The sequence below is a fragment of the Pseudophryne corroboree genome, chromosome 5 (genome assembly GCF_028390025.1).
Source record: "Pseudophryne corroboree isolate aPseCor3 chromosome 5, aPseCor3.hap2, whole genome shotgun sequence".
NCBI classification, from domain to species: domain Eukaryota; kingdom Metazoa; phylum Chordata; class Amphibia; order Anura; family Myobatrachidae; genus Pseudophryne; species Pseudophryne corroboree.
Window position 1 is genome coordinate 665321330 of NC_086448.1, and position 27810 is coordinate 665349139.

Here is a 27810-nt window from a genome sequence, read left to right on the forward strand (position 1 = left end):
TGGCAGTGTATGTGCACACTGGAGAACAGTTACTGAACTGCCCCATGTTTTAATTGATTTTATTTCCCCCCCCCCCCCCCCCCCAATCTGGGACATCACATGCATTGAAAAAAACAAAAACAAACACATTGTCTACAGTGGAAATACACTGTCTTTTCTTCATTACCCATCTGGCTCATCTTTAAATCTACTTAATTATGAGCTATATGCTTAATGAAGGAAATATATTTCCCCTCCAACTACACACTCTCTCATACTGTAATACAAAATTATCAGGGAGATTTATCAAATCTTCTAATGAGGAAAAATGGTAATGTTGCCCATAGCAACCAGATTGTAGCTATCATCTATCTAGCAAATTCCATAAAAGGATAGCTAGAATCTGATTGGTTGCTATGGCCAATTTGTCCACTTATACTCTTTAGATGGTTTGATAAATGCCTCCCTAAATATGTTAAGGGGAAAATGTATCAAACCTTTGAGAGAGATAAGATGATGTTGCAACCAATCAAGCTGATTGGTTGCTATGGGCAACTTTTCCATTATATCTCTCTCGAAGGTTTGATACATTTCCAGTCATGTTTCTATTGTCCTCATGTATTTTATGAATCTTATGGGGGGTACACACGGGGCAATTTTTACCTATTTTCGTAGTAAGGTGACTAGACCGCTTAGAAATGAAGCACAAATCGCTCCGTGTGTATAGAAACATAGAATTTGTCGGCAGATAAGAACCACTTGGCACATCTAGTCTGCCCCTTTTTTTTTATTTTTTTTATCTCTAACCTTAATTGATCCTTATTTCTTTGTAAGGATATCCTTATGTCTATCCCATGCATGTTTAAATTGCTCTACTGTCTTAGCCTCTACCACCTCCGATGGGAGGCTATTCCACTTGTCCACTACCCTTTCTGTGAAGTAATTTTTCCGCAAATTTTCCCTGAACCCCCCCCCCTCCAGTCTCAGTGCATGTCCTCGTGTCCTATTGCTTCTCTTCATTTGGAGAATGTTTCCCTCCTGGACTTTGTTAAAACCCTTGATATATTTGAAAGTTTCTATCATGTCCCCCCTTTCCCTTCTCTGCTCCAAACTATACATATTGAGATTTCTTAGTCTTTCTGGGTATGTTTTGTGATGTAGGCCATGCACCATTTTAGTTGCCCTTTTTTGTACAGTTTCTAATGTATTAATATCCTTTTGGAGATATGGCCTCCAGAATTGAACACAGTATTCTAGATGAATCTGTACCAATGACCTATACAGTGGCATTATTACTTCTTTCTTTCTGCTGCTGATTCCTCTCCCAATGCAGCCAAGCATCTGACTAGCCTTCCTCATTGCTTTGTTACATTGCTTACCTGCCTTTAAGTCATCTGAAATAGTGACTCCTAGATCCCTTTCCTCCTCAGTAGTTTCCAGTATAGTGCCATTAATACTATATTTAGCCTTTGGATTTTTGAGACCCAAGTGCATGATTTTGCATTTTTTGGCATTAAACTGTAATTGCCACACTCTTGACCATTCCTCTAGTCTACCTAGATCCTCAATCATTTGTTTTACCCCACCTGGTGTGTCTACCCTGTTGCATACCTTTGTGTCATCTGCAAAAAGGCATACTTTCCCTTTAATGCCATTTGCAATGTCACCAATAAAGATATTAAAAAGCACTGGTCCAAGTACAGATCCCTGGGGTACTCCACTGGTAACATTTCCCTCCTGTGAATGCACTCCATTTACCACAACTCTCTGTTTTCTATCCTTCAACCAAGATCTTATCCATTCAATATCCTGTATGCCCCATAGCATTAGCCGCGCATCTCTATCACCAGCTCAGATCATTCAAGCATGCAGGCAAGATCTAGTTAGATCGCCTAGTATGTGCATAAAGAACACTGGTTAGCACAGATCACTCAGCACACATTGCGGTGTGTATAGCGGTGTATAGCAATGTGTGCTGAGCAATCTAAGCTAATCTAGATCGCTTAGCACACAGGCACAAGTCACCCCGTGTCTACCCAGCATTACTCTATTTTTAGAATGTACGCAAATTAGTTACTTGTGGATTACACCCCATACCCTCCTACTGTATCACTATTCACTTAAACATTTGTTTCCCAATTATATCTAGTTGTTAAAGGCTATATTTGTTATGCTATAATGTTATTACTCCCTCCCAAAAAACGGGATATGAAAACTACTTTTATACAGTTCAATATGAAATTATTCTTGACAATAAATGGAGAAAAGAGTAAACTCACTGAAAATGAGCATTTTGCAGTAATAAATGAAAATAATTATCACAAAGGAGAAGAAAAACAATGTAGCCATGTGTTCAACATGAAGCTGAAGTCTATACTATGCCATCTGTGCAATGAATAATGTACCTTATCTTGACCCCATTACCATATATGACTGTGTGTCTTCAATTACATTTAAATAACTGTTTTAGTATCTCATATAACTTGTTTAAACAATTACATTTTACAGGCTTGAGAGACATTTATTTCAGGCCAGTCAACTGTTATTGTAGCCTACTGGTGTATTACAGCAGCAATGTGATCACAAGCAAATCACATAAAACATAAATCTACTTCTCTGTTTTAAACACAGAACAAAATGTATTTTCAGATAAATAAAAAAAAAATAGTGAAAATTACTGATTATTGTCTCAGTGTAATTAACGTTAACATGCCGAGGGTCAGTGATTTTTGTCTGAAACAGTTCCATTTCTATATGACATCATTTACACAGGAGGAGATTGTGACAGCTTAATACAGGATGTATTTTCAACCATTAATTTAAAAAAAGTTGAAAATAAGATCTAACTTTAAACAGATTACGTCATAAAGACAGGAAAGTGACAAGATAGTAGTGTGTGGGGAGAGGGACGTTAGAGAGATTTAATCCGAGATCAATGTAAAACATGTAGAACTGGCCTCAATATCCCTGGCGTGAGTAATCTGATAGGTCCAGCACAACTCTGTTTGCATTTTTATGCAAAAAAATGTCTAAGTCGCAATGCTATGTGACTAGGATGAAACAAAATACTGTGCTGATTAATCCGATATGCGACACTTGTATATCTGTGAGCGACCGAGTCTTTATATAAAGCAAAACAGTATCTGTCATAGAAAAACGAGTTTTATGGTAAGAACTTACCTTTGTTAAAACTCCTTCTGCGAGGTACACTGGGCTCCACAAGTCTGGACAATGGGGTGTAGAGTAGGATCTTGATCCGAGGCACCAACAGACTCAAAGCTTTGACTGTTCCCAGAATGCACAGCGCCGCCTCCTATATCCCCCCGCCTCCCAGCAAAGGAGCTCCGTTTAGTTAACCAGCCCAATGCAGTAGCAAGAAAAGAGACGACAACGGTTAGTAGCCACATACACCACACTTTCACGACAAGAGAACTGTCAGCGGCTAACGCCATAGCAACCCAAAGAAGCTAAGTGCGTCAGGGTGGGCGCCTTGTGGAGCCCAGTGTACCTCGCAGAAAGAGTTTTAACAAAGGTAAGTTCTTACCATAAAACTCGTTTTCTGCTGCGGGGTACACTGGGCTCCACAAGTCTGGACAATGGGGATGTCCTAAAGCAGTTCCTTATGGGAGGGGACGCACTGTAGCGGGCACAAGAACCCTGCGTCCAAAGGAAGCATCCTGGGAAGCGGCAGTATCGAAGGCATAGAACCTTATGAACGTGTTCCCGGAGGACCACGTAGCCGCCTTGCACAATTGATCAAGGGTCGCACCACGGCGGGCCGCCCAAGAAGGTCCAACAGACCGAGTAGAATGGGCCGTAATGTGAGCAGGAGCTGACAGACCAGCCTTCACATAAACGTGTGCAATCACCATTCTAATCCATCTGGCCAGGGTCTGCTTGTGAGCAGGCCAGCCACGTTTGTGAAATCCAAAAAAACAAAGAGAGAATCAGATTTTCGAATAGAAGCAGTTCTCTTCACATAGATACGGAGAGCCCGTACCACATCCAAAGACCGCTCTTTGGGAGACAAATCAGGAGAGACAAAGGCTGGAACCACAATCTCCTGATTAAGGTGGAACAAAGAAACCACCTTAGGTAAATATCCGGGACGAGTCCTGAAAAATCAGATATGGGGAACTACAAGACAGGGCACCCAGATCCGACACTCTTCTAGCAGAGGCAATAGCCAGCAAGAACACCACCTTAAGGGAAAGCCACTTAAGGTCAGCTGAACCAAGAGGTTCAAATGGAGGCTCCTGCAAACGCCTCCAAAATCACCGACAAGTCCCAAGGAGCCACAGACGGGACATAGAGAGGTTGGATACGCAACACACCCTGAGTGAAAGTATGAACATCAGGTAAAGTCGCAATTTTTCTCTGATACCACACCGACAAGGCCGAAATATGAACCTTGAGGGAGGCCAGACGCAGGCCTAAATCTAGGCCCTGCTGCAGAAAAGCGAAAAGTTTGGCTGTACTAAACTTGGAAGTGTCATAATTGTTAGATGCGCACCAAACAAAGTATGAATGCCAGACCCTATGGTAAATCCGAGCAGAAGCCGGTTTCCGGGCCCACATCATAGTTTTAATGACCTCTTCAGAAAAACCCTTAGCCCTCAAGACGGAAGCTTCAAGAGCCACGCCGTCAAAGACAGCCGGGCTAGGTCCTGGTAGACACAAGGGCCCTGAACGAGTAGGTCTGGGTGTTGTGGAAGTAGATGTGGACGCTCTGACGATAGGCCTTGCAGGTCTGAGAACCAGTGCTGTCTGGGCCACACCGGAGCTATGAGAATTTTCTTTTTCTCGCTTGAACTTCCGAATTACCATGGGCAGGAGTGACACCGGAGGGAACACGTACGGCAGCTGAAACCTCCACGGCACCGCCAGCGCATCCACGAATGCTGCTTGAGGATCCCTTATCCTTGCTCCGAAGACCGGAACCATGTGATTGTGTTGAGACGCCATCAGATCCACATCTGGAAGACCCCACCTTTCCACTAGGAGTTGAAACACTTCTGGATGGAGGCCCCACTCGCCGGCATGCACGTCCCGACGACTGAGAAAGTCCGCTTCCCAATTCAGGATTCCCGGAATGAATATTGCCGATATTGCCAGTAGATGGCGTTCTGCCCACTGTAGAATCCGTGAGGCTTCCTTCATTGCCAAACGGCTTCGAGTGCCGCCTTGATGATTTATGTAAGCCACTGTGGTGGCGTTGTCCGACTATACTTGAACAGGACGGTTCTGAATTAAATGCTGGGCCAGGTTCAACGCATTGAAGACCGCCCGCAACTCCAGAATGTTGATCGAGAGGAGAGATTCCACCTTGGTCCACCGACCCTGTAAGTAGTGCTGCTCCAGCACCGCGCCCCAACCTCTTAGACTGGCATCTGTCGTCAACAGGACCCAGTTGGATATCCAGAAGGGACGGCCCCTGCACAATTGTTGGTCCTGGAGCCACCAGAGCAGCGACAGACGGACCTCCGGAGTCAATGAGATCATTTGAGACCTGATCCGGTGAGGCAGGCCGTCCCACTTGGCTAGAATCAGCTTCTGAAGGGGGCGAGAATGGAATTGAGCATACTCCACCATGTCGAATGCTGACACCATGAGGCCCAGCATCTGCATCGCCGAATGTATCGACACTTGCGGACGAGAAAGGAAGCAACGAATCCTGTCCTGAAGCTTCAGGATTTTCTCCTGAGACAAGAACAACCTCTGGTTGTGAGTGTCCAACAGTGCTCCCAGGTGCATCATGCTCTGAGCAGGGACCAGGGAGGATTTCGTCCAGTTGATGAGCCACCTGTGGGCTTGTAGAAACCGGACCGTCATATCCAGATGACACAGGACAAGATCTGGGGAATTTGCCAGGATTAACAAGTCGTCCAGATACGGCAGTATCCTGACCCCTTGACGGCGGAGTACCACCGTCATCACCGCCATAACTTTGGTGAAGACTCGCGGATCCGTTGTTAAACTAAAAGGTAACGCCCGAAACTGGTAATGGATGTTGCCAATAGCAAACCTCAGGTATTGTTGATGTGACACTGCTATAGGAATATGCAGGTAAGCATCCTGTATGTCCAAGGAGACCATGTAGTCCCCAGGTTCCAAGGACTATAGAGCGAAGGGTTTCCACACGGAACTTGGAAATCTTCACAAACCTGTTCAATGCCTTGAGGTTGAGAATGGGCCGGGAGGACTCATTCGGTTTCGGGACTAGAAACAGCGGAGAATAGCACCCCCGGCCCCTCTGAGCAAGAGGCACCTGTACTACGACTCCTGTATCCAGGAGGGTCTGTACCACCGAGTGTAGAGTTTTTGCCTTTGTCTGGTCCAAAGGGACGTCTGTCTGGCAAAATCGATGAGGGGGTCGGTTTTTGAAGGCAATGGCGTAACCTCGAGTGATGACTTCCCGTACCCAGGCATCTGAAGTGGTCTTCAACCATTCCTGGGAATACCCTAGAAGCCGGCCCCCCACCCTGGGATCCCCCAGGGGGAGGCCCGCCCCGTCATGCGACAGGCTTATCGGTCTTGGCAGCTGGCTGACGGGCAGCCCAGGCTCTTTTGGGCTTCGGCATACCGGGTTTGGAAGTGCGGGCCTGCTTATGGTACACCTGACCTTTTGCTTTACCTGAAGGACGAAAGGGGCGAAAGGACGTACCTTTAGCCTTCGACACAGAAGGAGCGGTATTAGGTAGACAGGCAGTTTTGGCAGTAGCCAAGTCAGCCACTATCTTATTTAAGTCCTCCCCAAACAGAATATCTCCCTTGAAAGGGAGTACCTCCTGGGTTTTTCTAGAGTCCAGATCCACAGACCAGGATCCCAGCCACAATATCCAGCGAGCCAGGACTGACGTAGTAGAGGCCTTGGCTGCCAGGATACCGGCATCAGAAGCCGCCTCTTTAATATATCGAGAAGCTGTGACAATATATGACAAGCATTGTCTAGCATGGTCAGAGGAGATTTCAGCTTCTAACTTTAAGGCCCATGCTTCAATAGCCTCAGCAGCCCATGAAGCTGCAATAGTAGGCCTTTGTGCAGCACCCGTGAGGGTGTAAATCGCTTTTAGACAACCCTCCACACGTTTATCCGTAGGCTCTTTCAGAGACGTGACGGTAGTGACAGGTAGAGCTGAGGAAACCACCATTCCAGCCACATTTGAGTCCACTGGAGGAGGTGTTTCCCAATTCTTAGACAGCTCTGGCACGAGGGGATAGCGAGCCAGCATCTTCTTTTGAGGCACAAACTTCGTACCCGGGTTTTCCCAGGGTTCCTAACGTATATCCACTAGGTGATCAGAGTGAGGTAAAACCTGTTTAACCACCTTCTGATACTTGAACCTATCTGGTTTCTTAGGAGGCACGGATGGCCCGGGATCATCCGTAATGTGCAGAATTAACTTAATAGCCTCCAAAAGGTCAGGAACATCCACATGTAGACTACCCTCCCCATCAGCCGTACCTGAGTCAGAACCTGTGGGGTCAGTGTAAGTGCCGTCCTCATCAGACGAGGTGTCAGTGACAGCAGTGGATTGTGAGGAGACGAGCGCTCGCTTAGAGGACCTCTTGGACTTAGGCGAGCGTTGGTCAGACTTTTTAGTAGTCAAGGACTGGTTCAACTTCTTTAATTGAGCAGATAAATCGTCCGCCCACGGCGGGTTAGCTGCAGGGCACACATACGGTTGTACCGGCATTGGGGGTCCCATAGGGGGTGTTCGTTTATGAACTAGCATATGCAGAAGCGTGGAAAAAGCGGCCCACTGGGGGTCAGTTTGTGCCTCCGTTGCCACAGTCCCACTGGGGGGCAAGGAGTCCCCAGAAGCAGAGCCCACAGCTGCTATATTCTCCTCATATGTGCCTGTGGCTTCAGCAACACCAGCAGTGTGTTCCGCCCCAGAACCGTTACCCTCAGAAACAGACATGATATAACTTGCAGTATGAGGTAACACAGTACAATTATCAGCAGCACAATATCCCAAACCCAAACCCCTGCGCAGTGTAGTCAGCACTAGCAGAGATAAAGGAGAGATATGGTGACCAAATCACAGAGAAAAATACGTAATACAGTATATCTTTGTGAAAATCCTATATTAGATAACACCTGACGCACCAAGCCCCCTCAGGTTATAGAATATAGGGATAGCAAGTTGAGTGAAAGACACGAGATGGACAACACTCAGCTATCAAATGCACACACAGAAGGTCACAGTTTGTACAATGCAGAGGTAGAATACTTAAGTGTCATGTAAAGGCACAGCGCTGACAACCAGGCGGCTTTACATAGGAGGATTTGCCCAAGCAGTCCCATGAACAGTGAGCTGAGGCTTAATGGCGCCGCAGACACTGACTGGGAGTGAGGAAAAGACAGATATGCAGCTCCAGGGCGGGAACATTTGCGGGAAATGGCGCCCTGGGGCTGGGGAAGGGGCTTCAGGTCTAAGCCTTATCCCCCTTGCTGGCAAAACCACCGGGTACTGTGGGCGATATAAGAAGTGGTTTAGAGAGAAAACCCGACCTGTGCCCATGCCCTGGTGATCTAGTGGGATCGCCTGTACTGCCACAGTGTCCACCGCCAGCGCGCGTGGCCCGCCTCCCACTGACTGCGCCGGATCGCGATAAAGACCGGGTCCCGCGACCGGGACCCACTTACCACCTCCCGAAGCGCGTCCACGCGATCCTGGAGAGCCCCAGCCGTGTGTGTCTAACATAAAGAAAAACGGAGCCTCCGCTGTAGGTACCCGGCAACCAGGGCTCGGGAGTGTACAGCGCCGCTGGGGAGAGCTGGAGCTGCAGCAGTGAATGTCACAAAACATTTACCACCGCTGCTGCCCTTGAAGTCTTCACTTTTTACTTCATAAAAAGCTTTTCTCAGGGATGCTTGGAGCAGCCCATCTGTTAAGTGCCTGCTTACTGCAGCACCAACTTACAAACTGAGCTCCTGTGCAGGGAGGCGGGGTGATATAGGAGGCGGCGCTGTGCATTCTGGGAACAGTCAAAGCTTTGAGTCTGTTGGTGCCTCGGATCAAGATCCTACTCTACACCCCATTGTCCAGACTTGTGGAGCCCAGTGTACCCCGCAGCAGAAAAAGCCACGTCCGCTGCATCACAGGACTTCGTTTGCAGATCCAGAGACTCAGTTGCACACAGATATAGTGTAAAAGTGTGCACATAAAATTAATCAGCACAGTCTCCTGGTGCATCATACAGATGAAGGCATGCCAATCGTGGCTCCATCTGTGCCTGGGCGCGCCCGCCTAAGCGTGCCCTTCACAGCGTCTGGACCCATTCACTAAAATGGGAGCTTCTCTCTGCACTCCCGTAGCAGGGCTAGGCGCCGGATAGCCTAGTCCCGCCAGGAGTGCACGTCTGCGATAGAGCCGCACTAGATGAGTGCGGCTCCATCTGTAGTTATATTGAGTTGCAACCACGCGATCCTGGAGAGCGTTAGCAGGGGTGTGCCTGATGACCAGTGCGCCTCTGCTGCAAGTACCCGGGAACCCGGCTGCGGGAGTATGCAACGCTGCTGGGGAGGTGATGGAGCCACAGCACAAAATGTCAGACTGACATAAATAGTGCTGTGGCCCTTGAAGTCTTCTTAAAAAGCTCTTTTCAGGGCTAGCACAGCCCCACCTGTTAGTAACCTGCACTGCAGGCACCAATTTACAAACTGAGCTCCAGTGCCTGGAGGCGGGGTTATAGAGGAGGCGGTGCGGTGCATCCTGGGAACAGTCAAAGCTTTAGCCTGTTGGTGCCTCGGATCAAGATCCAACTCTACCCCGATGTATTCCCTGCGGAATCCCAGTGTACCCCGCTGCAGAAAAAGCTTTTTCAGGGCTGCTTAGTGCAGCCCACCTGTTAAGTGACCTGCTACTGCAGACACCAACTGAAACGGAGCTCACAGTGCCTGGAGGCAGAGTTATAGAGGAGGCCCCAATGCATCCCGGGACATACGAAGGCTTTAGCCTGTTGGGGCCTCTGAATCAAGATCTACTCTACACCCCAATGTTTCCCTGTGAAAACCAATGTAACCTGCTGCAGAAAAAAATACTTTTGAAAACACCAATGGCAGGTTCACATTACAGTGAAGCCTTTACTGACATCAGCTATGTTGTGCGCTATATGAAACAACTATGTGCAATAACCATAGAGGTAACGTCATTTATACCACATGTAACAGATGTGTCGTCATACACTTGCTGCAGTTGTGACAAACATCTCTTCTTGACGCACAAGTTCCCGTGCAACTCAGCATGCGCAGAGCATCTTTTTTTCTCAACTGTGCGTCCTAATCATGATGCAAAACTGCTTGACGAGACTGCACTAATTCATTTGATATGAACATGTCATATGTATATCTGTGTGCGACTGAGTCTGAATCTGTATACGCAGTGCTATGATGCAGCGGCTGGGGCTTTTTTTAATGGCAAGTTCAGTTCTGCTTCATATACAGATTCAAACTCAGGTGCATACATATACACAAGTGTTGCATATCAAATTAATAAGTGCACTGTCGTAAAGTGGTTTTGTCGCATAACATTGCGGGCTTACACACGCTAGGCTACTCGCACAGCATGGAGTAATGAGGCTGGGTGTATGAGTACGCATCTGTTTCTGTGCTAATACAATCACTTTCTGTTAAATCAAATGCTGACGATAAATCAAAGCACCTTCACTGTTTATTTGTAAAATGCCATAAAACGTGTATCAGGCACAATTACAAAACACACGCAAAAATGGTTGACAAAGGAGGTTCAGACATGAGAAAGAGGGTAAAGAGCCCTGCTGGTGACAACTGACAGTCCACAGGTCACGAGAAAGTAGTGACATCACATCAGTAAGGCATGAGGCACAGTGGGGCAGATGTATTAACCTGGAGAAGGGATAAAGAAGTGATAAAGCAGTGATAAGTGTAAGGTGATAACGCACCAGCCATTCATTGAGGATTTATAGTAAACAAAATATTACCAGTTTTAGTGCGCAAAAAAAAAACCCCTATGTTGCAGCTAGTTATGTATATCAGAGTAACGCATCCAAGTTACTCAGAAACAGTGAATAGAAGAAAGGATAGATATACACACTCCAGCGCTAAGGAGAGTACCACATTCACAATTTATACTCAGAAAACTCCATGCAAAAACACTTATCACCAATGTGGATAATAAGTTAAATGGTAATACTTAACGTTAGGGAAGTGATCTACAAAAGAGCAGATTATTCTTAATCCGTAGATTTCCACAGTTTACCATGTAAAAAGACAAGAAATGTGTAATAGTGCAGATTATTCAAAACAAAATTCAGATTTTATTCGAGAGATCTACTTACAAACACAAAGTTTGGATTGAGCTTGATATTATTCCTGAAATGGCAAATGCAGCATATAGCGGGTGCATCAATTCCAGGTGTGCAATGGATCTTTCATGTAGACTCCATGGTGAGGCAAATGGCACCATAAAAAAGAAATATAGATAGTGCAAGTATGTAAAAACAACCAAAGTTTTAATACAAGTATGCACTTACAAACACTTGACAAAACACAGCATAATGGGTTCCCCACTGGCAGAGCAGCATAGGTAAGTTCCTGATGTTCGAGGAATTTCCAACACTCACTTCCGGAATGTGAGTGCTGTGACAAACCCACGATCTCCAGCCATGCAGGGTATCCCTCCTAGAGCCACGCTAGACGCGTTTCAGACTGCCTGGGAAGACTGCAGGATCTCTGTGAGAGAAATGCGCTTCCTTATACAACTCCGGTTTTACTATGATGAACTGGTATTTGGACTTTTATTAGTGACTTCTGTCATAGAAACGAACTGTGGAACGCATGTGGATTACTTCCGGCTGAGTGGAACGCAAACCGCGACGTCACTTCCGGTTCCGGTCGTGACGCGTATGCTCGGCGCGTGGACGGCGCAGATCAGCGGGAATTGGGAGCACCTGTCTCCTCTCAATATAAGGACAACTAGAAGAGCACAAGCCACGCTACTGAGGAAGGACTTTGGTCTGAAACGCGTCTAGCGTGGCTCTAGGAGGGATACCCTGCGTGGCTGGAGATCGTGGGTTTGTCACAGCACTCACATTCTGGAAGTGAGTGTTGGAAATTCCTTGAACATCAGGAACTTACCTAAGCTGCTCTGCCAGTGGGGAACCCATTATGCTGTGTTTTGTCAAGTGTTTGTAAGTGCATACTTGTATTAAAACTTTGGTTGTTTTTACATACTTGCACTATCTATATTTCTTTTTTATGGTGCCATTTGCCTCACCGTGGAGTCTACATGAAAGATCCATTGCACACCTGGAATTGATGCACCCGCTATATGCTGCATTTGCCATTTCAGGAATAATATCAAGCTCAATCCAAACTTTGTGTTTGTAAGTGGATCTCTCGAATAAAATCTAAATTTTGTTTTGAATAATCTGCACTATTACACATTTCTTGTCTTTTTACATGGTAAACTGTGGAAATCTACTGATTAAGAATAATCTGCTCTTTTGTAGATCACTTCCCTAACGTTAAGTATTACCATTTAACTTATTATCCACATTGGTGATAAGTGTTTTTGCATGGAGTTTTCTGAGTATAAATTGTGAATGTGGTACTCTTGTTAGTGCTGGAGTGTGTATATCTATCCTTTCTTCTATTCATTGAGGATTTGAAAATTGACAGTTAAGAGCTGATTTGCTGGTGCGTTATCACGTTGCGTTTATCACTTCTTTATCCCTTCTCCAGGCTTACTACATCTGCCAATTGTACCTCACCTTCAACAGTATATAGGAGACAGGCCAACTTGCACATTCTCTTACTGAGGCAATAATAACATATTTAAATTGCAAAAAAGTCTCTTTAAAAAACTTCAAAAGAATACTCTTACCAATCTCTGGTTCAGTCGTTTATTTTCTTCTTCTTTCTGCTGCAATGTCTGAATAAAAATATAAAACATTAATTAAAAGTAACTTTTAATATATTATACAAATTATCAGAAAATTGACAAATACACAAAACCTAACTGTAAAGGGTGTAGTATAATAAATCTACAATGTCTAGGTCATAGGTCTGCAAACTCGGTCCCCAGGACCCCACAAAGTGCATGTTTTGCAGGTAACCCAGCAGGTGCACAGGTGTATTAATTACACACAGACACATTTTAAAAGGTCCACAGGTGGAGTTAATTATTTCACCTGTGACTCTGTGAGGAGACCTGCAAAACATGCACTGTGTGGGGTAATGAGAAGCGACTTTGCAGACCTATGGTCTAGGTCAGGGATGGGGAACCTTCGGCCCTCCAGCTGTTGTTGAACTACACATACCAGCATGCCTTGCTACAGTTTTGCTATTTGGCCATGCTAAAACTGTTGCAAGGCATGCTGGGATGTGTAGTTCAACAGCAGCTGGAGGACCGAAGGTTCCCCATCCCTGGTCTAGGTAGACAGTCAATAGGTTGAAAACATACAGTATGGTCGAAATTAGGTCAATGGGGTCAAAAGGTTGACGCAAAATGTTTTTTTTGTTGTTGTTTTTTTTTGGTTTAAGGACACCTCTTGTATATTCCATGTTATGTGACCACCATTAGTACAAACGTGAACCCTAATGAGCTCGCTTCTGCTACTGCTGCTCTCGTCACAGGTTTCTATTCCCAATTGTAGTCCTCTCAGATAGTAAATTAAGCAAATGTTGGTAAAACATATGAAAACCCCCCAAAAATGTGTGTGGCGACCATTGTCACATTGACCTTTTCAATCTGTTGACCATATTGTTTTGACCTATTGATTGTCTACCTAGATAGACACTGTAGATCTATCATCCGGATACCACTGTAAAAAAGGGAAACTATTCTCCCACCGCAATAGAGATTGGTTCAGCATTAACAGCAACTACATGAAACTATATGAAACAACCAAACAGGTAAAATAAATGATACCACATAGCATATCTAAGCTAAGACAGTCACTTGTTATTCAGTATCACAATGATGGCTACTTACTCTTTCTAGCAGCATTATCTTTTGTTTTTCTTCTGACAACAAAACATCACTAAAAGAAAGAACAAGTGTAAATCTAACTTTGCTGGTGCAAACATCATGAGCAGTGGAAATTATGGAACACATAGTACATGATGCCTCTAATTAGGCAAAGGAAACTATTTTCCCTTAGAACTTCAGCACTCTCCCTACCTGCAGCTACAAACACGGTCATGAAAAGCGGTGGGAACTTTTTCGACCCACTCCAACTGGGTTAATTAACAAGGTTGGGGATAAGAGTGGCATTTATTGGTATGACTGCTCTTAGTGTAGTTTAGAAGAGTGTACATTACTAATTCAGAGCAGGGGCAAAAAAAGCAACTATTCAGGCACAAATGTATTATTTTTACAAGGCTGTACTGCAGCATATGATGCAGTGTGTGTTGAAGAAAGAAAAATCCCTCACACTGTGTAAGAATTGAGAAAAGGCCTTTTATTGTATATCCTTTTTGTGTTTAGCCCAGTAGGTTCCCACTAATGTTGAAATTAAAAGGTTTAATACACTAAAATAGTTTAGCCAAAAACACTGACTGCACTTACTGAACAGCTGTCATGCTGGTTTCTAAAGTGGTTTCCATTCTGTCTTCATCTATGACAGTGGTATCATAAACGGGTCTATTCATTTCCAGAGGAAGGTCATGGACAGAAGCTCCACTAGGCTCGGTAGGAAGAGCCACATGAGTTGAAGACATAACACTCCTTAGCTTGCAAACTTCCTCTTCAAGTTTCTTCTTCTCTTCAAGTAAACATGCTCGGTCTCCAGATAAAGTTTCAATTAAATCTAGAGAAAAATAAACACGCAAGAGAAAACATATCAATATACTACCGTAAATATAAATATTATCTATATATATATATATCTATATATATATATCTATATATATATATGTGTGTGTGTGTTAAACTACATAAACCCTTAAAATACATAACAAGCCCAAAAAAATACATAATCAGGAAAAAACTAAATTGCAAGTAAATGTGGTAGTAGGGATTATTAATCTAATTTTATTGCTTACATTTCTCTAAACGTGAATACAACAGTACACAGTAACAAAAAATAGGATTTTGGTTACCTACCAGTAAATCCTTTTCTCGTAGTCCGTAGAGGATGCTGGGTCCATATTAGTACCATGGGGTATAGACGGGTCTACCAGGAGCCATTGGCACTTTAAGAGTTTGAGAGTGTGGGCTGGCTCCTCCCTCTATGCTCCTCCTACCAGACTCAGTCAAGAAACTGTGTCAGAGGAGACGTACATCTTCGAGAGAAGGATTTAACACAAATAGTGGGGAGATTCATACCAGCTCACACATACAAGGCACATCAAGCTAACTTAGCTTGAAAACTCAGCAACCACTGAGAACATTACTTACCAAGTAAACAACGCAGTACTTAACTAAAAACAAAGTTATACTGAACCAGATAACAATTGCAGGAAAACGAAGCGCTGGGCGGGCGCCCAGCATCCTCTACGGACTACGAGAACAGGATTTATCGGTAAGTAACCAAAATCCTATTTTCTCTTACGTCCTAGAGGATGCTGGGGTCCATATTAGTACCATGGGGATGTACCAAAGCTCCCAGAACGGGAGGGAGAGCGTGGAGGCTCCTGCAGAACTGATTGAGTGAACTTCAGATCATCAGAGGCCAAAGTATCAAACTTGTAGAACTTTGCAAATGTGTTCGACCCAGACCAGTTGCTGCTCGGCAAAGTTGTAACGCCGAGCCCCCCCCCCCCCATCAGCCGCCCAGGAAGACCCCACCTTACGAGTAGAGTGGACCTTGACAGACGTAGGATACGGGAAGCCTGCCGTAGAATACGCATGCTGGATAGTGAACCTGATCCAGCGAGAGATCGTCTGCTTAGAAGCAGGACACCCAATTTTCTTGGGATCATACAGGACAAACAGAGTCCAGTTTCCTGTGTCCTCTTCACATTGATTTTCAGAGCCCTTACAACATCCAAGGACTTTGATGAAATTGAGGAGTCAGTAGCCACTGGCATCACAATAGGTTGGTTGATATGAAATGCCGACACAACCTTCGGAGGAAACTGCTGACGTGACCGGAGTTCAGCTCTATCTTCGTGGAAGATCAAGTATGGGCTTTTACACAATAAAGCCCCCAACTCCGACACACGTCTAGCAGAAGCTAAAGCCAACAAAGTGACAGCTTTCCACGTAAGAAATTTGACTTCATCCTTCTGTAGAGGCTCGAACCAGTCCGATTGGAGGAACTACAACACCACGTTAAGGTCCAAAGGCGCCGTAGGCGGTACAAAAGGAGGTTGGATGTGCAGAACTCCCTTCAAAAAGGTCTGAACCTCAGGGAGGGCAGCCAATTGTTTCTGGAAGAAAACAGAGAGGGCCGAAATCTGGACCTTCACAGATCCCAACTTTAGGCCCATATCCAGCTTGTAAGAAGAGCAGAAACCGTCCCAGTTGAAACTCCACCGCAGAAAATTTCTTGGACTCACACCAAGATACATTTTTTTTCCAAATTCGATGGTAATGTTTAGACGTTACTCCTTTCCTAGCCTGTATCAGGGTAAGGATAACCTTGTTCGGAATGCCCTTCCGCGCTAGTATCAGGTGTTCAACTTCCATGCCGTCAAACGTAGCAGCGGTAAGTCTTGATAGGCGAACAGCCCCTGCTGCAGCAGGTCCTCCCGAAGAGGAAGAGGCCTCGGCTCTTCTTGCAGTAGATCCGCATACCAAGCCCTTCTTGGCCAGTCTGGAGCAATGAGGATCGCTTGAACCTTTGTTCTCCTTATGAGCTTTAGAACTCTTGGGATGAGTGGAAGTGGAGGAAACACATACACCGACTGGAACACCCACAGAGTCACTAGGGTGTCCACCGCCACTGCTTGCGGTTCCCTCGACCTGGAACAATACCGCCGAAGCTTCTTGTTGAGACGAGAGGCCATCATGTCGATCTGGGGTACGCCCCAAAGATCTGTTACCTCCTTGAATACCTCTGGATGGAGACCCCACTCCCCTGGATGGAGATCGTGCCTGATGAGGAAGTCCGCTTCCCAGTTGACTACTCCCAGAATGAAGATTGCTGACAGCGCCAACGCGTGCTTTTCTGCCCAGAGGATGATTCTTGTTACCTCTGCCATTGCAGCTCTGCTCTTCGTTCCGCCCTGTCGGTTTATGTAAGCCACTGTTGTCACATTGTCCGACTGCACTTGAATGGTCCGATTTCTCAGAAGATGGGCCACTTGCAGGAGACCGTTGTAGACGGCTCTTAGTTCCAGAATGTTTATCAGCAGGCCATCTTCCAGACTTGACCACCTTCCTTGGAAGGTTTCCCCTTGAGTGACTGCGCCCCAACCCCGAAGACTTGCATCCGTGGTTAGAAGGATCCAGTCCTGAATCCCGAACTTGCGGCCCTCCAGAAGGTGAGATAATTGCAGCCAGCAGAGGAGTGAAATCCTGGCCTTCGGCGACAGACGTATTCTCTGGTGCATGTGTAGATGGGATCCCGACCACTTGTCTAGGAGATGCAGTTGGAAGGACCGAGCGTGAAACCTCCCAAATTGCAGAGCCTCGTAAGAGGCCACCATCTTCCCCAGAAGGCGAATGCACTGATGAATTTACACCCGAGCTGGCTTCAAGACATCCCGGACCATCGTTTGAATCACCAACGCCTTTTCCACTGGGAGAAACACCCTCTGCACCTCTGTGTCGAGGATCATTCCCAGAAAGGACAACCTTCTGGTTGGTTCCAAATGTGACTTTGGAAGATTCAGGAAAACCATGTTTTCTGAGAAGCTGAGTCGTGAGTGCTATGGACCGTAACAGCTTCTCCTTGGATGATGCCTTTATCAGCAGATCGTCCAGATACTGAATTATGTTCACCCCCTATCTGCGGAAGAGAATCATCATTTCCACCATCACCTTGGTGAAAACCCTTGGTGCTGTTGAGAGACCGAATGGGAGGGCCTGGAACTGAAAGTGACAGTCCAACAGTGCAAATCGCAGATAAGCTTGATACGGCAGACAAATCAGAATGTGGAGGTACGCATCCTTGATATCCAGGGATACTAGGAATTCCCCCTTCTCCAGACCTGATATCACTGCCCTTAGGGACTCCATTTTGAACTTGAACTCCCTCAGAAAGGGGTTTAGTGATTTTAAGTTCAGAATGGGCCTGACCGAACCATCCGGTTTCGGTACCACGAAAAGGTTCGAATAGTAAACCTTGTTCTGCATGTGAGGTGGTACTGGCACAATGACCTGTGCCTCCACCAACTTCTGGACGGTTTCGTGCAAAACAGTCCTGTCTGCCAGCAGAGCTGGCAAGCTTGATCTGAAAAATTGGTGAGGAGGGAGATTTTGACATTCCAGCCTGTACCACTTGGACACAATATCTTGCACCCAGGGGTCCAGGCCGGAGGACACCCAGACATGACTGAAATGTCTGAGTCTCGCTCCCACCGGCCCCACCTCCGGGGCGTGCAGTCCACCGTCATGCGGAGGACTTTTGTGTACCTGAAGCAGGTTTCTGTTCCTGGGAACCAGCAGCCGCAGGTTTCTTGAACTTGGGCCGACCTCCCCGAAAGAAGGTGTTGGACGGCTTTGCCTTTCTGGGCTTGTTAGACTGAAAGGACTGTGATGTAACTGAAGAAAAGGGTTTCTTCGGAGCAGGTGTAGCTGAGGGAAAGAAGGGTGACTTACCAGCCGTAGCCGTGGAGATCCATGCATCTAACGCTTCCCCAAAGAAAGCCTGACCTGTGTAGGGTAGGGTCTCCACACTTCTCCTGGATTCCGCGTCGGCAGACCACTGGTGCAACCGCAGCCCTCGACGAGCTGATACTGACATAGAAGAAATCCCCGCAGCCAAGGAACCCAGGTGCTTCATGGACTCTACCAGAAATCCTGCCGAATCCTGAATGTTACGTAAAAACAATTCAACATCACATTTTTCCATAGTATCCAAATCCTCAAGTAACGTGCCTGACCACTTTACTATAGCTTTGGCAAGCCAAGCACTGGCAATAGTGGGACATAGGATTGCCCCAGAAGCCGAGTACGTGGATTTGAGCGTATTATCAATTTTACGATCAGCCGGCTCTTTCAAGGCGGTAGATCCTGGAACAGGTAAAACCACCTTTTTTGAGAGTCTGGATACTGACGCGTCAACAATAGACGGGTTTTCCCATTTTTTCCTATCCTCTACCGGGAAAGGAAACGCTACCAGAACCCTTTTAGGCATTTGGTATTTTTTATCCGGGTTTTCCCAAGCCTTTCAAATATAGCATTTAATTCCTTTGACGTAGGGAAGGTTAGCGATGCTTTCTTATCTTCAGTGAATTAAGCCTCCTCAACCTGCTCGGGTGTTGTATCAGCAATATTCAACACATCCCTAATAGCCTCTATCATCAACTGCACCCCTTTTGCAAGTGCAAGTCTATAGTATCAGAGTCGGTATCGGTATCATACTGCATGATCTGAGCAAGAGCACGTTTATGGGAATATACAACGGGGAGCCCTGATGTACCAGAACTGGGCCATACTGCCATAGAGTTCTGTAAAGCCTGAGTTGTAGATTCATTTTGTGCAACCCTATTTGAAATCTAAGAAATCATAGATTTGATAGAGGATAACCACTCAGGCTCCCTTGCTGGAAAATGTGCTAAACAAGTGCAATCCTGATTGCATGGAATGGGATCATCCTGAGAGGACATATCCTCTGCAGCATATGACACAGAGTCCCTGGACATTGCTTAATGGAGACCACAGACACTCCACACACACACAGGGGAGGGCAGAGTTTCACCCCCAAGAATGGCAAGAGAGACACAGAGATTGGAGCCAACCCACACACAGCGCTTTTAATATAAAGGGAGACCCCCTGTCAGCGCTGACTGTGCACCTTAATAGGTTACACAGTCGTTTTGCAGCCCCCCTTCTACAACCCCCTGGTATCGTGATAGATAGCTGGAGTTGTTGTGGAGGGACTTGCTCTTCACTGACAACGCTGTGCAGGCAGGAAAATGGAGCTGAATGCTGCTGGGTCCGCTCTGAGGAAAAGCTCCGCCCCCAAAATGGCGCTGTCTTCCCGCTCTTCACAGGGTTATACTGGCCTGAGGATTGATGCTGGCTTAGATCTGGGGACCCCGACAGGCTGTGTGACCAGTGTAGGGTGTAGGCCAGGCTTTTTCAACCAGTTGCAAGGTGTGCCGCGGAGCCAGAGCAGCATCCTGCACCTTCAGAGTGAACTGTTGGCCCGGGCTCTTCTTAGAGAATCAGTCGTGCTCTGGCCGTGACCTATGCCTTGAAAACAATGTGATATCATAGGTCACAGCTGCCGCGTCTCACCACCCAGCCAGCTCACCCACCTGCATACACATCTTCCAGTTCCCGCCTGCATACACAGCTTTCCTTGCCCACCCACATCCAAACCTGCCCGACTGCCCGCTGCTCAGTATTCGCAGAACTCACCTATGAACAACCCCTGCCACTGAGTGACAGGGAGGAGGACAGCTGATAATAATATTTGTTATTTTATTTCTCCTGTGGGGAACAATAGGATTTCAATAGGATTTATGTGGGGAGAATAAGAATTTATGGATTCATGGGGGGAACAATGTGAATAATTCATGTGGGGAGCAATAGGATTTATGTGGGGAGAAATGAGATTGATTTATGTGTGGAGCAATAGGATTTATGTGGGGAGCAATGTGATTGTTTTTTTATTGTGTAGGCCAATGTATGTGTGGATTTTTTTTTTTTTGTTACTGTGAGGGCCAATGTGTGTGTTTTGTTTTTTTCTGTGGGGAACTGATGGTGTGCCTTGGCAATTTTAAAATATTGTTCGGTGTGCAGCGAGTAAAAAAAGGTTGAAAATCACTGGTGTAGGTGCTGGCTCAGCGCGCCCCTCACAGTGCCGCACTATGTACCGCTGAGTCTCCGGAGCGCAGTTAATACTGCGCTCCTCCTCTGTTGCCGCCTTCTTCACACCGGCCCCCCTCTTGCTAGGGGGGTCGGTGACTCACTCGCCACAATCTTCAGCTCTGTAAGGGGGTGGCGGCATGCTGCTGGGGTGAGCGATCCCCTGCAGTATGGAACGATCTATCCCCTCTGGAGCTCAGTGTCCAGTCAGCGGAGACAGTGGCTCAGACCCCGCAGGGCAGACATTGGTTTCCCCCTTAGTCCCTTGATGCAGGGAGGCTGTTGCCAGCAGCCTCCCTGTAAAATAATAAACTCTAAAACTAAACTTTACTAATGAAACTCTGGAGAGCTCCCCTAGCTGTGACCGGCTCCTCCGGGCACATTTTCTAAACTGAGTCTGGTAGGAGGGGCATAGAGGGAGGAGCTAGCCAACACTCTCAAACTCTTAAAGTGCCAATGGCCCCTGGCGGACACGTCTATACCCCATGGTACTAATATGGACCCCAGCATCCTCTAGGACGTAAGAGAAATGTAACATTTTCAAATAGCAGTACTGTATATAAGGGATGGTATCGGGATCCCAAAGCTTGGGATGCCATCTGCCAGAATACCGACAGCGGGTATCCAAATGCAGAGAAACCCGACACCTGCTAGGTAAGTATACTAACCCTCTCCCTTTACACCCTAACCCTCCCCCCGCAGTACTACCCTAACCCTCCCCCCTTTCATCATAACCCTAACCCTCCCCAGTTAGTGCCTAACCCTCCCTGCAGCATAACCCTAACTTCCCCTATAACACCTACACCTAGCTTTGTGTTATGTAACTTCTGCTAAAATGTTTTACTATCAAATATGGGAATATAAATGGAACATAAACTTTACCCATAGGTACAGAAGGAATATATGACTAATGGAAAACATTGAGCCTTATTCAGATCTGATCGCTGCTGAGTGTTTTCGCACAGCAGGCGATTAGATCCGAACTGTGCATGCGTCTGAGCCGCAATGCACAGGTGCATCGGACGGTTACAACGGGCATCACCGGTCAGCTACGGGATTGTGCGAAGGATCCATTTCCACGGGCGTTCTCTAGGTGATTGACAGGAAGAGGCCATTTCTAGGTGGCAACTGACTGTTTTCAAAGAGTGTCCGGAAAAACGCAGGCCGGCCCAAGCGTTTTCAGGAAGGGTGTCTGACGTCAGCTCCTGCCCGATCAGCAGGATTCAATCACACTGGAAGAGAAATGGGCCCTACACGATGTGCCGCCGAGGAGCCCTACACCCAATACGGCCGGCGGGCGACCCGGCGGTGGGGGATGGGGAGTGACGGGGGGAGTGAAGTTTCTTCACTCCCCCCGTCACCTGGCTCCATAGAAGTGCATGCTAATATGGACGAGATTGTCCATATTGGCCTGCATGCATAAGTGACGTGGGACCACACTGAACGATACGAACGAATCATCGTTCATTAATGAATGAGAACCTTCATATCGTTCACTGTTATCTGCCAGTGTGTAGGGCCCATAAGTCCAGCTCTGCTACGCATGCGATCGCGCACTTGCACAGCGAAAAATCACTTTACCTGTAGGCGGCAACTATCTGATCGCAGGACAGCAAAATTTGCGATTAGGTCTGAATTAGGCCCAGTGTTATGAAGCGACACCTTTCTTACCTTTGTCTCTCTCCTGCTGCTGTGTAACACACTTTAATTTTTCATTCAGTTCACTAATTATATTTTCTTTTTTTACTTTCTCTCTTGTTAAAACGGTGTTAAAGTTGGTCTAAAAGGAAAAAAACGTGGTATTTTATTTGGAAGTAAATTGATGAAGCACAGAGTTTTCCAATTGTTCAGACTTATTCAAACCTTAAAATGTTCAATTTAGAAATAAACCTGTTTCTCTCACGTGGCTCCTGTGTTTAGTGACAGGTTCTCCTACATTTCTATATCATCATATATAATGGGCTGATTCAGAAGGCGGTATCCAATTACTTGCAGTCATGGGCCCTCATTCCGAGTTGTTCGCTCGGTATTTTTCATCGCATCGCAGTGAAAATCCGCTTAGTACGCATGCGCAATGTTCGCACTGCGACTGCGCCAAGTAACTTTACTATGAAGAAAGTATTTTTACTCACGGCTTTTTCTTCGCTCCGGCGATCGTAATGTGATTGACAGGAAATGGGTGTTACTGGGCGGATACACGGCGTTTCAGGGGCGTGTGGCTGAAAACGCTACCGTTTCCGGAAAAAACGCAGGAGTGGCCGGGGAAACGGTGGGAGTGCCTGGGCGAACGCTGGGTGTGTTTGTGACGTCAACCAGGAACGACAAGCACTGAAATGATCGCACAGGCAGAGTAAGTCTGGAGCTACTCTGAAACTGCTAACTCGTTTGTAATCGCAATATTGCGCGTACGTCGGTCGCAATTTTAAGAAGCTAAGATTCACTCCCAGTAGGCGGCGGCTTAGCGTGTGTAACTCTGCTACATTCGCCTTGCGAGCGAACAACTCGGAATGAGGGCCCAATTACTTGCAGTCATTAACCGCAGCTAATTGCTTCGCTGGGGCCTATTCAATTAGCCCCGATAAACCGGTGCAAGACGCAGTTTATCTAAGATTTTGCTTCACCTGTCTCAGCAGGTGAACATAATCCCAAAAGGAGCTCCGGCTGTGGCTGGCGAAAACACACAGGTTACACTGAACCTGTGTGTTTTTGAGAGAATTTTTTTTTAATGGGTGATCCTGTAAAAAATATTGGTGAAACATCAGGAAAAATCTCAAGAAAATTAAATTTTTGCTTCTGATGTTTTACCACAGGTAACTGCATGGGATCCGGTCTGAAGATCGACAGTATCTAGGTCGACAATGTTTAGGTCGACCACTATAGGTCGACAGTCACTAGGTCGACATGGATGGAAGGTCGACAGGGTTTCTAGGTCGACATGTGCTAGGTCGACAGGTCTATAGGTCGACATGAGTTTTTCAAATTTTTTTTCATACTTAACGATCCACGTGGACTACGATTGGAAAGGTAATCTGTGCCGAGCAAAGCGAAGGCACCATGCCCGAAGCATGGCGAGCGAAGCGAGCCATGCGAGGGGACGCGGTGCACTAATTTGGGATCCCGGTCCCTTTACGAAGAAAACGACACCAAAAAAAATAAAAAATCCCCATGTCGACCTTTAGACCTGTCGACCTAGCACATGTCGACCTAGAAACCCTGTCGACCTTCCATCCATGTCGACCTAGTGACTGTCGACCTATAGTGGTCGACCTAAACATTGTCGACCTAGATACTGTCGATTTGATGAACCACACCCAATTGCATACCCCCCAGAGTTGTGAGTAAAGCAAAAAAGAGCAAGTAACTTTGTGTCTGGAACAAACCATGTTGCAATGCAAAGGGGCAAACACATTTATTGTTTTTACATGCAGGGTAAATACTGGCTGCTTTTCCAAGTAGCCTACAAGTCCTGGGCAGGTTTTATGTTTTTTTTACACTGTGATTTAGATTTGGGCTAGAACATGCCCTTCCAAAATCTTAATCTCTCAGCACATTTTACTTCTGTCCCACCTGCAGTACAACATGGCTTTGCCAAGATCTAACGTTGCTTGGTCTTTTTTCTTTACTCGCACTTCAGAATCAGGCCCTTACTGTGTGAAGAAAACTGTATACAGCAGAGGTGACAAACTGCAACTCTAGGTTCTGTGGAAATATAAGCCTGCTGGAAACTATGGTCGTGTCTCTTAGAGGATGTTATCAGTTTGTTAGTAGATAAACAGTACAAATCAAACTGAGATTGGTAAGAAATTTACGCTGAAATGTTCATGGTTTATAACAAAAAACAAACAAACAAAAAGTTTATTTAGTGAAAGGGTACAAGTTGAAAAAATATTGTTAATGATGAGCTGTACTAAAAGGGTATGGTAACCCCAAATGGCCATAATTTGGGGAAAAAAAAGATTTAACTTTCCCGGCAATTAAAGAGATTTTATTGCAACATGCTACCTGCAATTAAAGAGATTCTAATAGTTATGAGCGTATGGCAGGCCAGAGTAGAAAGCGTGATATTCATTTATAGACAGCATGGGGCAATCAATATATCAGAATGACAACTGTAACAGTAACAAGTCAAGGCGACAGTTTTGTACTGACATACTTAAAAAACACATATACAATAGTTCATCAAGGTTAATAGCTTAGAACATATAACTTCAGAGCCGGCCATAGGTATAGGCAAACTAGGCAATTGCCTAGGGCATTTGATATGCCTAGGGGCATCAGCAGCTTCTGCTGATTAAAATGATATGCGGCATGCCTATATTCTGTATGTAGCATTTCATATGCAGACACAGCCACAGTCTCACACAGTATATAATCATGCTGCATATCATTTTAATCAGTAGAAGTTGCTTGTGCATCCTAGCCAAAATAAGATGCATTTTGATTAAAAAAAAGGTGCCCGACGTTAGCATTGAGGCAAGATTTAGGAGGACACATCTGTATCCAAGCAAAGGCAGAGGTCACAGTGTTAGTGGCAGTGTGAGTGCTGTGTGCATGTGAGTGGGTTGGTTGTGCAGTAGTGTTCGGAATATATGTAAGGGGCACTATGCGTGTCATTATGTGTATAAGGGCATTAATAATGTGCGGCATAGGTGTAAAAGGGTACTATTGTATGCGTGTCATTATGTGTATAGGGGCACTAATAATGTGCAGCAAATGTGTAGGGGCACTATGTGTGTCATTATGTGTATAAGTGCATTAATAATGTGCAGCATATGTGTAAGGGACATTATGTGTAAAAGGGCATTAATAAAGGATGTCATAATGTGTAAGGCGCATTATGTTTATAAGGACATTAATGAGTCTCATATGTGTAAGGGGCATTACTGTGTGGAATTATGTGCATAAATGCATTACTAATGTGTGGCATTATGTGTATAAGGTGCTCTACTATGTGGCGTTGCATATAGAAAAGGCACTACTGTGTCATCTAATGTGAATAAAGAGCAATAGGGTGTGGTGTAATGTGAATAAGGAGCAATTCAGTGTGATGTAATGTGAATAAGGGGCTCTACTGTGAGGAGTAACGTTTATAAGGTAAAGTGATACTACTGTGGGATGTAATATGAATTATGGACACTATTGCATGATCAAATGTGAATGAAGTTGCAGTACTGTGTGGCGTAATTGTAATTGGGGTTACTATTGTGTGGCCATGCCCCTTACCACAAAAACACACCCCTTTTTGGGCTGTTCCCAAAATATAGGGGGTACAAACATCAAAATAAGGACTGCTATGGGTGAGGGGTGATGGTGCTGGGAAAGAGGTGTCAGGTCAGAGGCGGAACCAGCGGTGGTGCTAGGGGGCACCAGCCAAAATCTTGCCTAGGGCATCGTATTGGTTAGGGCCGGCTCTGTATAACTTCAATATTATACCCCTTTCAGACTGCGACCAGGGAAACTGTCGGGTCTAGCAAGTAAGCAAATTCCCGGGGCTCAGCCCCAATCCCGGTAAAGTGCAGTGTAGTCCCGGGTTGTTTGCATTCACACTAAGCAAAATTCTGGGTTGATGCACGTTCATGTGCAATAACCTGGGATTTTTATGCTAGTGTGAGAGGTGGTATTACCTGCTGTTCTGCTATTAGGGAGATCCTGAGGTTCTGCAATTCTTCAACTTTCTTTCTCTCCTGCTGGTCAAGTTGCTCAACAAATAACTGTTTCTCTTGCTGAAGCTTTTCCTGGAGCTCAGAGATCAAGCTATGTGCGGGTCCAGCAGGACTTAAAAGGGAAAACAGAAATTTGTTTAAAAAAAAAGCTGTTCAAATAAAAAAACAAGATTTTAAACCTACCGGTAAATCTATTTCTCCTAGTCCGTAGAGGATGCTGGGGACTCCGTAAGGACCATGGGGTATAGAGGGGCTCCGCAGGAGACATGGGCACCTAAAAGAACTTTTCCTATGGGTGTGCTCTGGCTCCTCCCTCTATGCCCCTCCTCCAGACCTCAGTTAGAGAACTGTGCCCAGAGGAGATGGACAATACGAGGGCAGGATTTTATAAATCCAAGGGCAAAATTCCTACCAGCCCACACCAATCATACCATGTAACCCGGAACATACATAACCAGTTAACAGTATGAACAAACAACAGTAGCGGTCCAAGACCGATTCCAACTGTAACATAACCCTTATGTAAACAACAACTATATACAAGTCTTGCAGAGTTTCCGCACTGGGACGGGCGCCTAACATCCTCTACGGACTAGGAGAAATAGATTTACCAGTAGGTTTAAAATCTTATTTTCTCTTACGTCCTAGAGGATGCTGGGGACTCCGTAAGGACCATGGGGTTTATACCAAAGCTCCCAATCGGGTGGGAGAGTGCGTATGACTCTGCAGCACCGACTGAGCAAATGCTAGGTCCTCATCAGCCAGGGTATCAAACTTGTAGAATTTAGCAAAAGTGTTTGACCCCGACCAAGTTTCTGCTCGGCAAAGCTGTAAAGCCGAGACGCCCCGGGCAACCGCCCAAGAAGAGCCCACCTTCCTAGTGGAATGGGCCTTAACCGAATGCGGTAACGGAAATCCAGCCGTAGAATGAGCCTGCTGAAACGTGTTACAGATCCAGCGAGCAATAGTCTGCTTCGAAGCAGGCGCGCCAATCTTGTTGGCAGCATACAGGACAAACAGAGCCTCTGTTTTCCTAATTCTAGCCGGCCTGGCTACATAAATCCTCAAGGCCCTGACTACATACAGGGACCTGGAATCCTCCATGTCACTCGTAGCCACAGGCACCACAATGGGTTGGTTCAAATGGAATGAAGAAACCACCTTACGCAAAAATTGAGGGCGTGTCCTCAATTCCGCTCTATCAACATGAAAAATCAAGTAGGGGCTCTTGTGAGACAAGGCCGCCAATTCTG

At 45.9% G+C, this 27810-nt stretch overlaps 1 protein-coding gene across 4 annotated transcripts in view; it reads right to left on the minus strand.

The window, feature by feature from the left end:
* Positions 1-27810, minus strand: part of RB1CC1 (RB1 inducible coiled-coil 1) — a 397988-nt gene that overhangs the window by 64481 nt on the left and 305697 nt on the right. For all 4 annotated transcript variants that reach the window (XM_063923715.1, XM_063923717.1, XM_063923716.1 and 1 more), the window contains 5 exons: positions 26519-26669; positions 22566-22674; positions 14538-14778; positions 13962-14010; positions 12852-12899 (listed from right to left, as the gene is read on the minus strand). In XM_063923715.1, coding sequence (XP_063779785.1) covers positions 12852-12899; positions 13962-14010; positions 14538-14778; positions 22566-22674; positions 26519-26669 — 598 coding nt within the window. The remainder of the gene's footprint in view (positions 1-12851; positions 12900-13961; positions 14011-14537; positions 14779-22565; positions 22675-26518; positions 26670-27810) is intronic.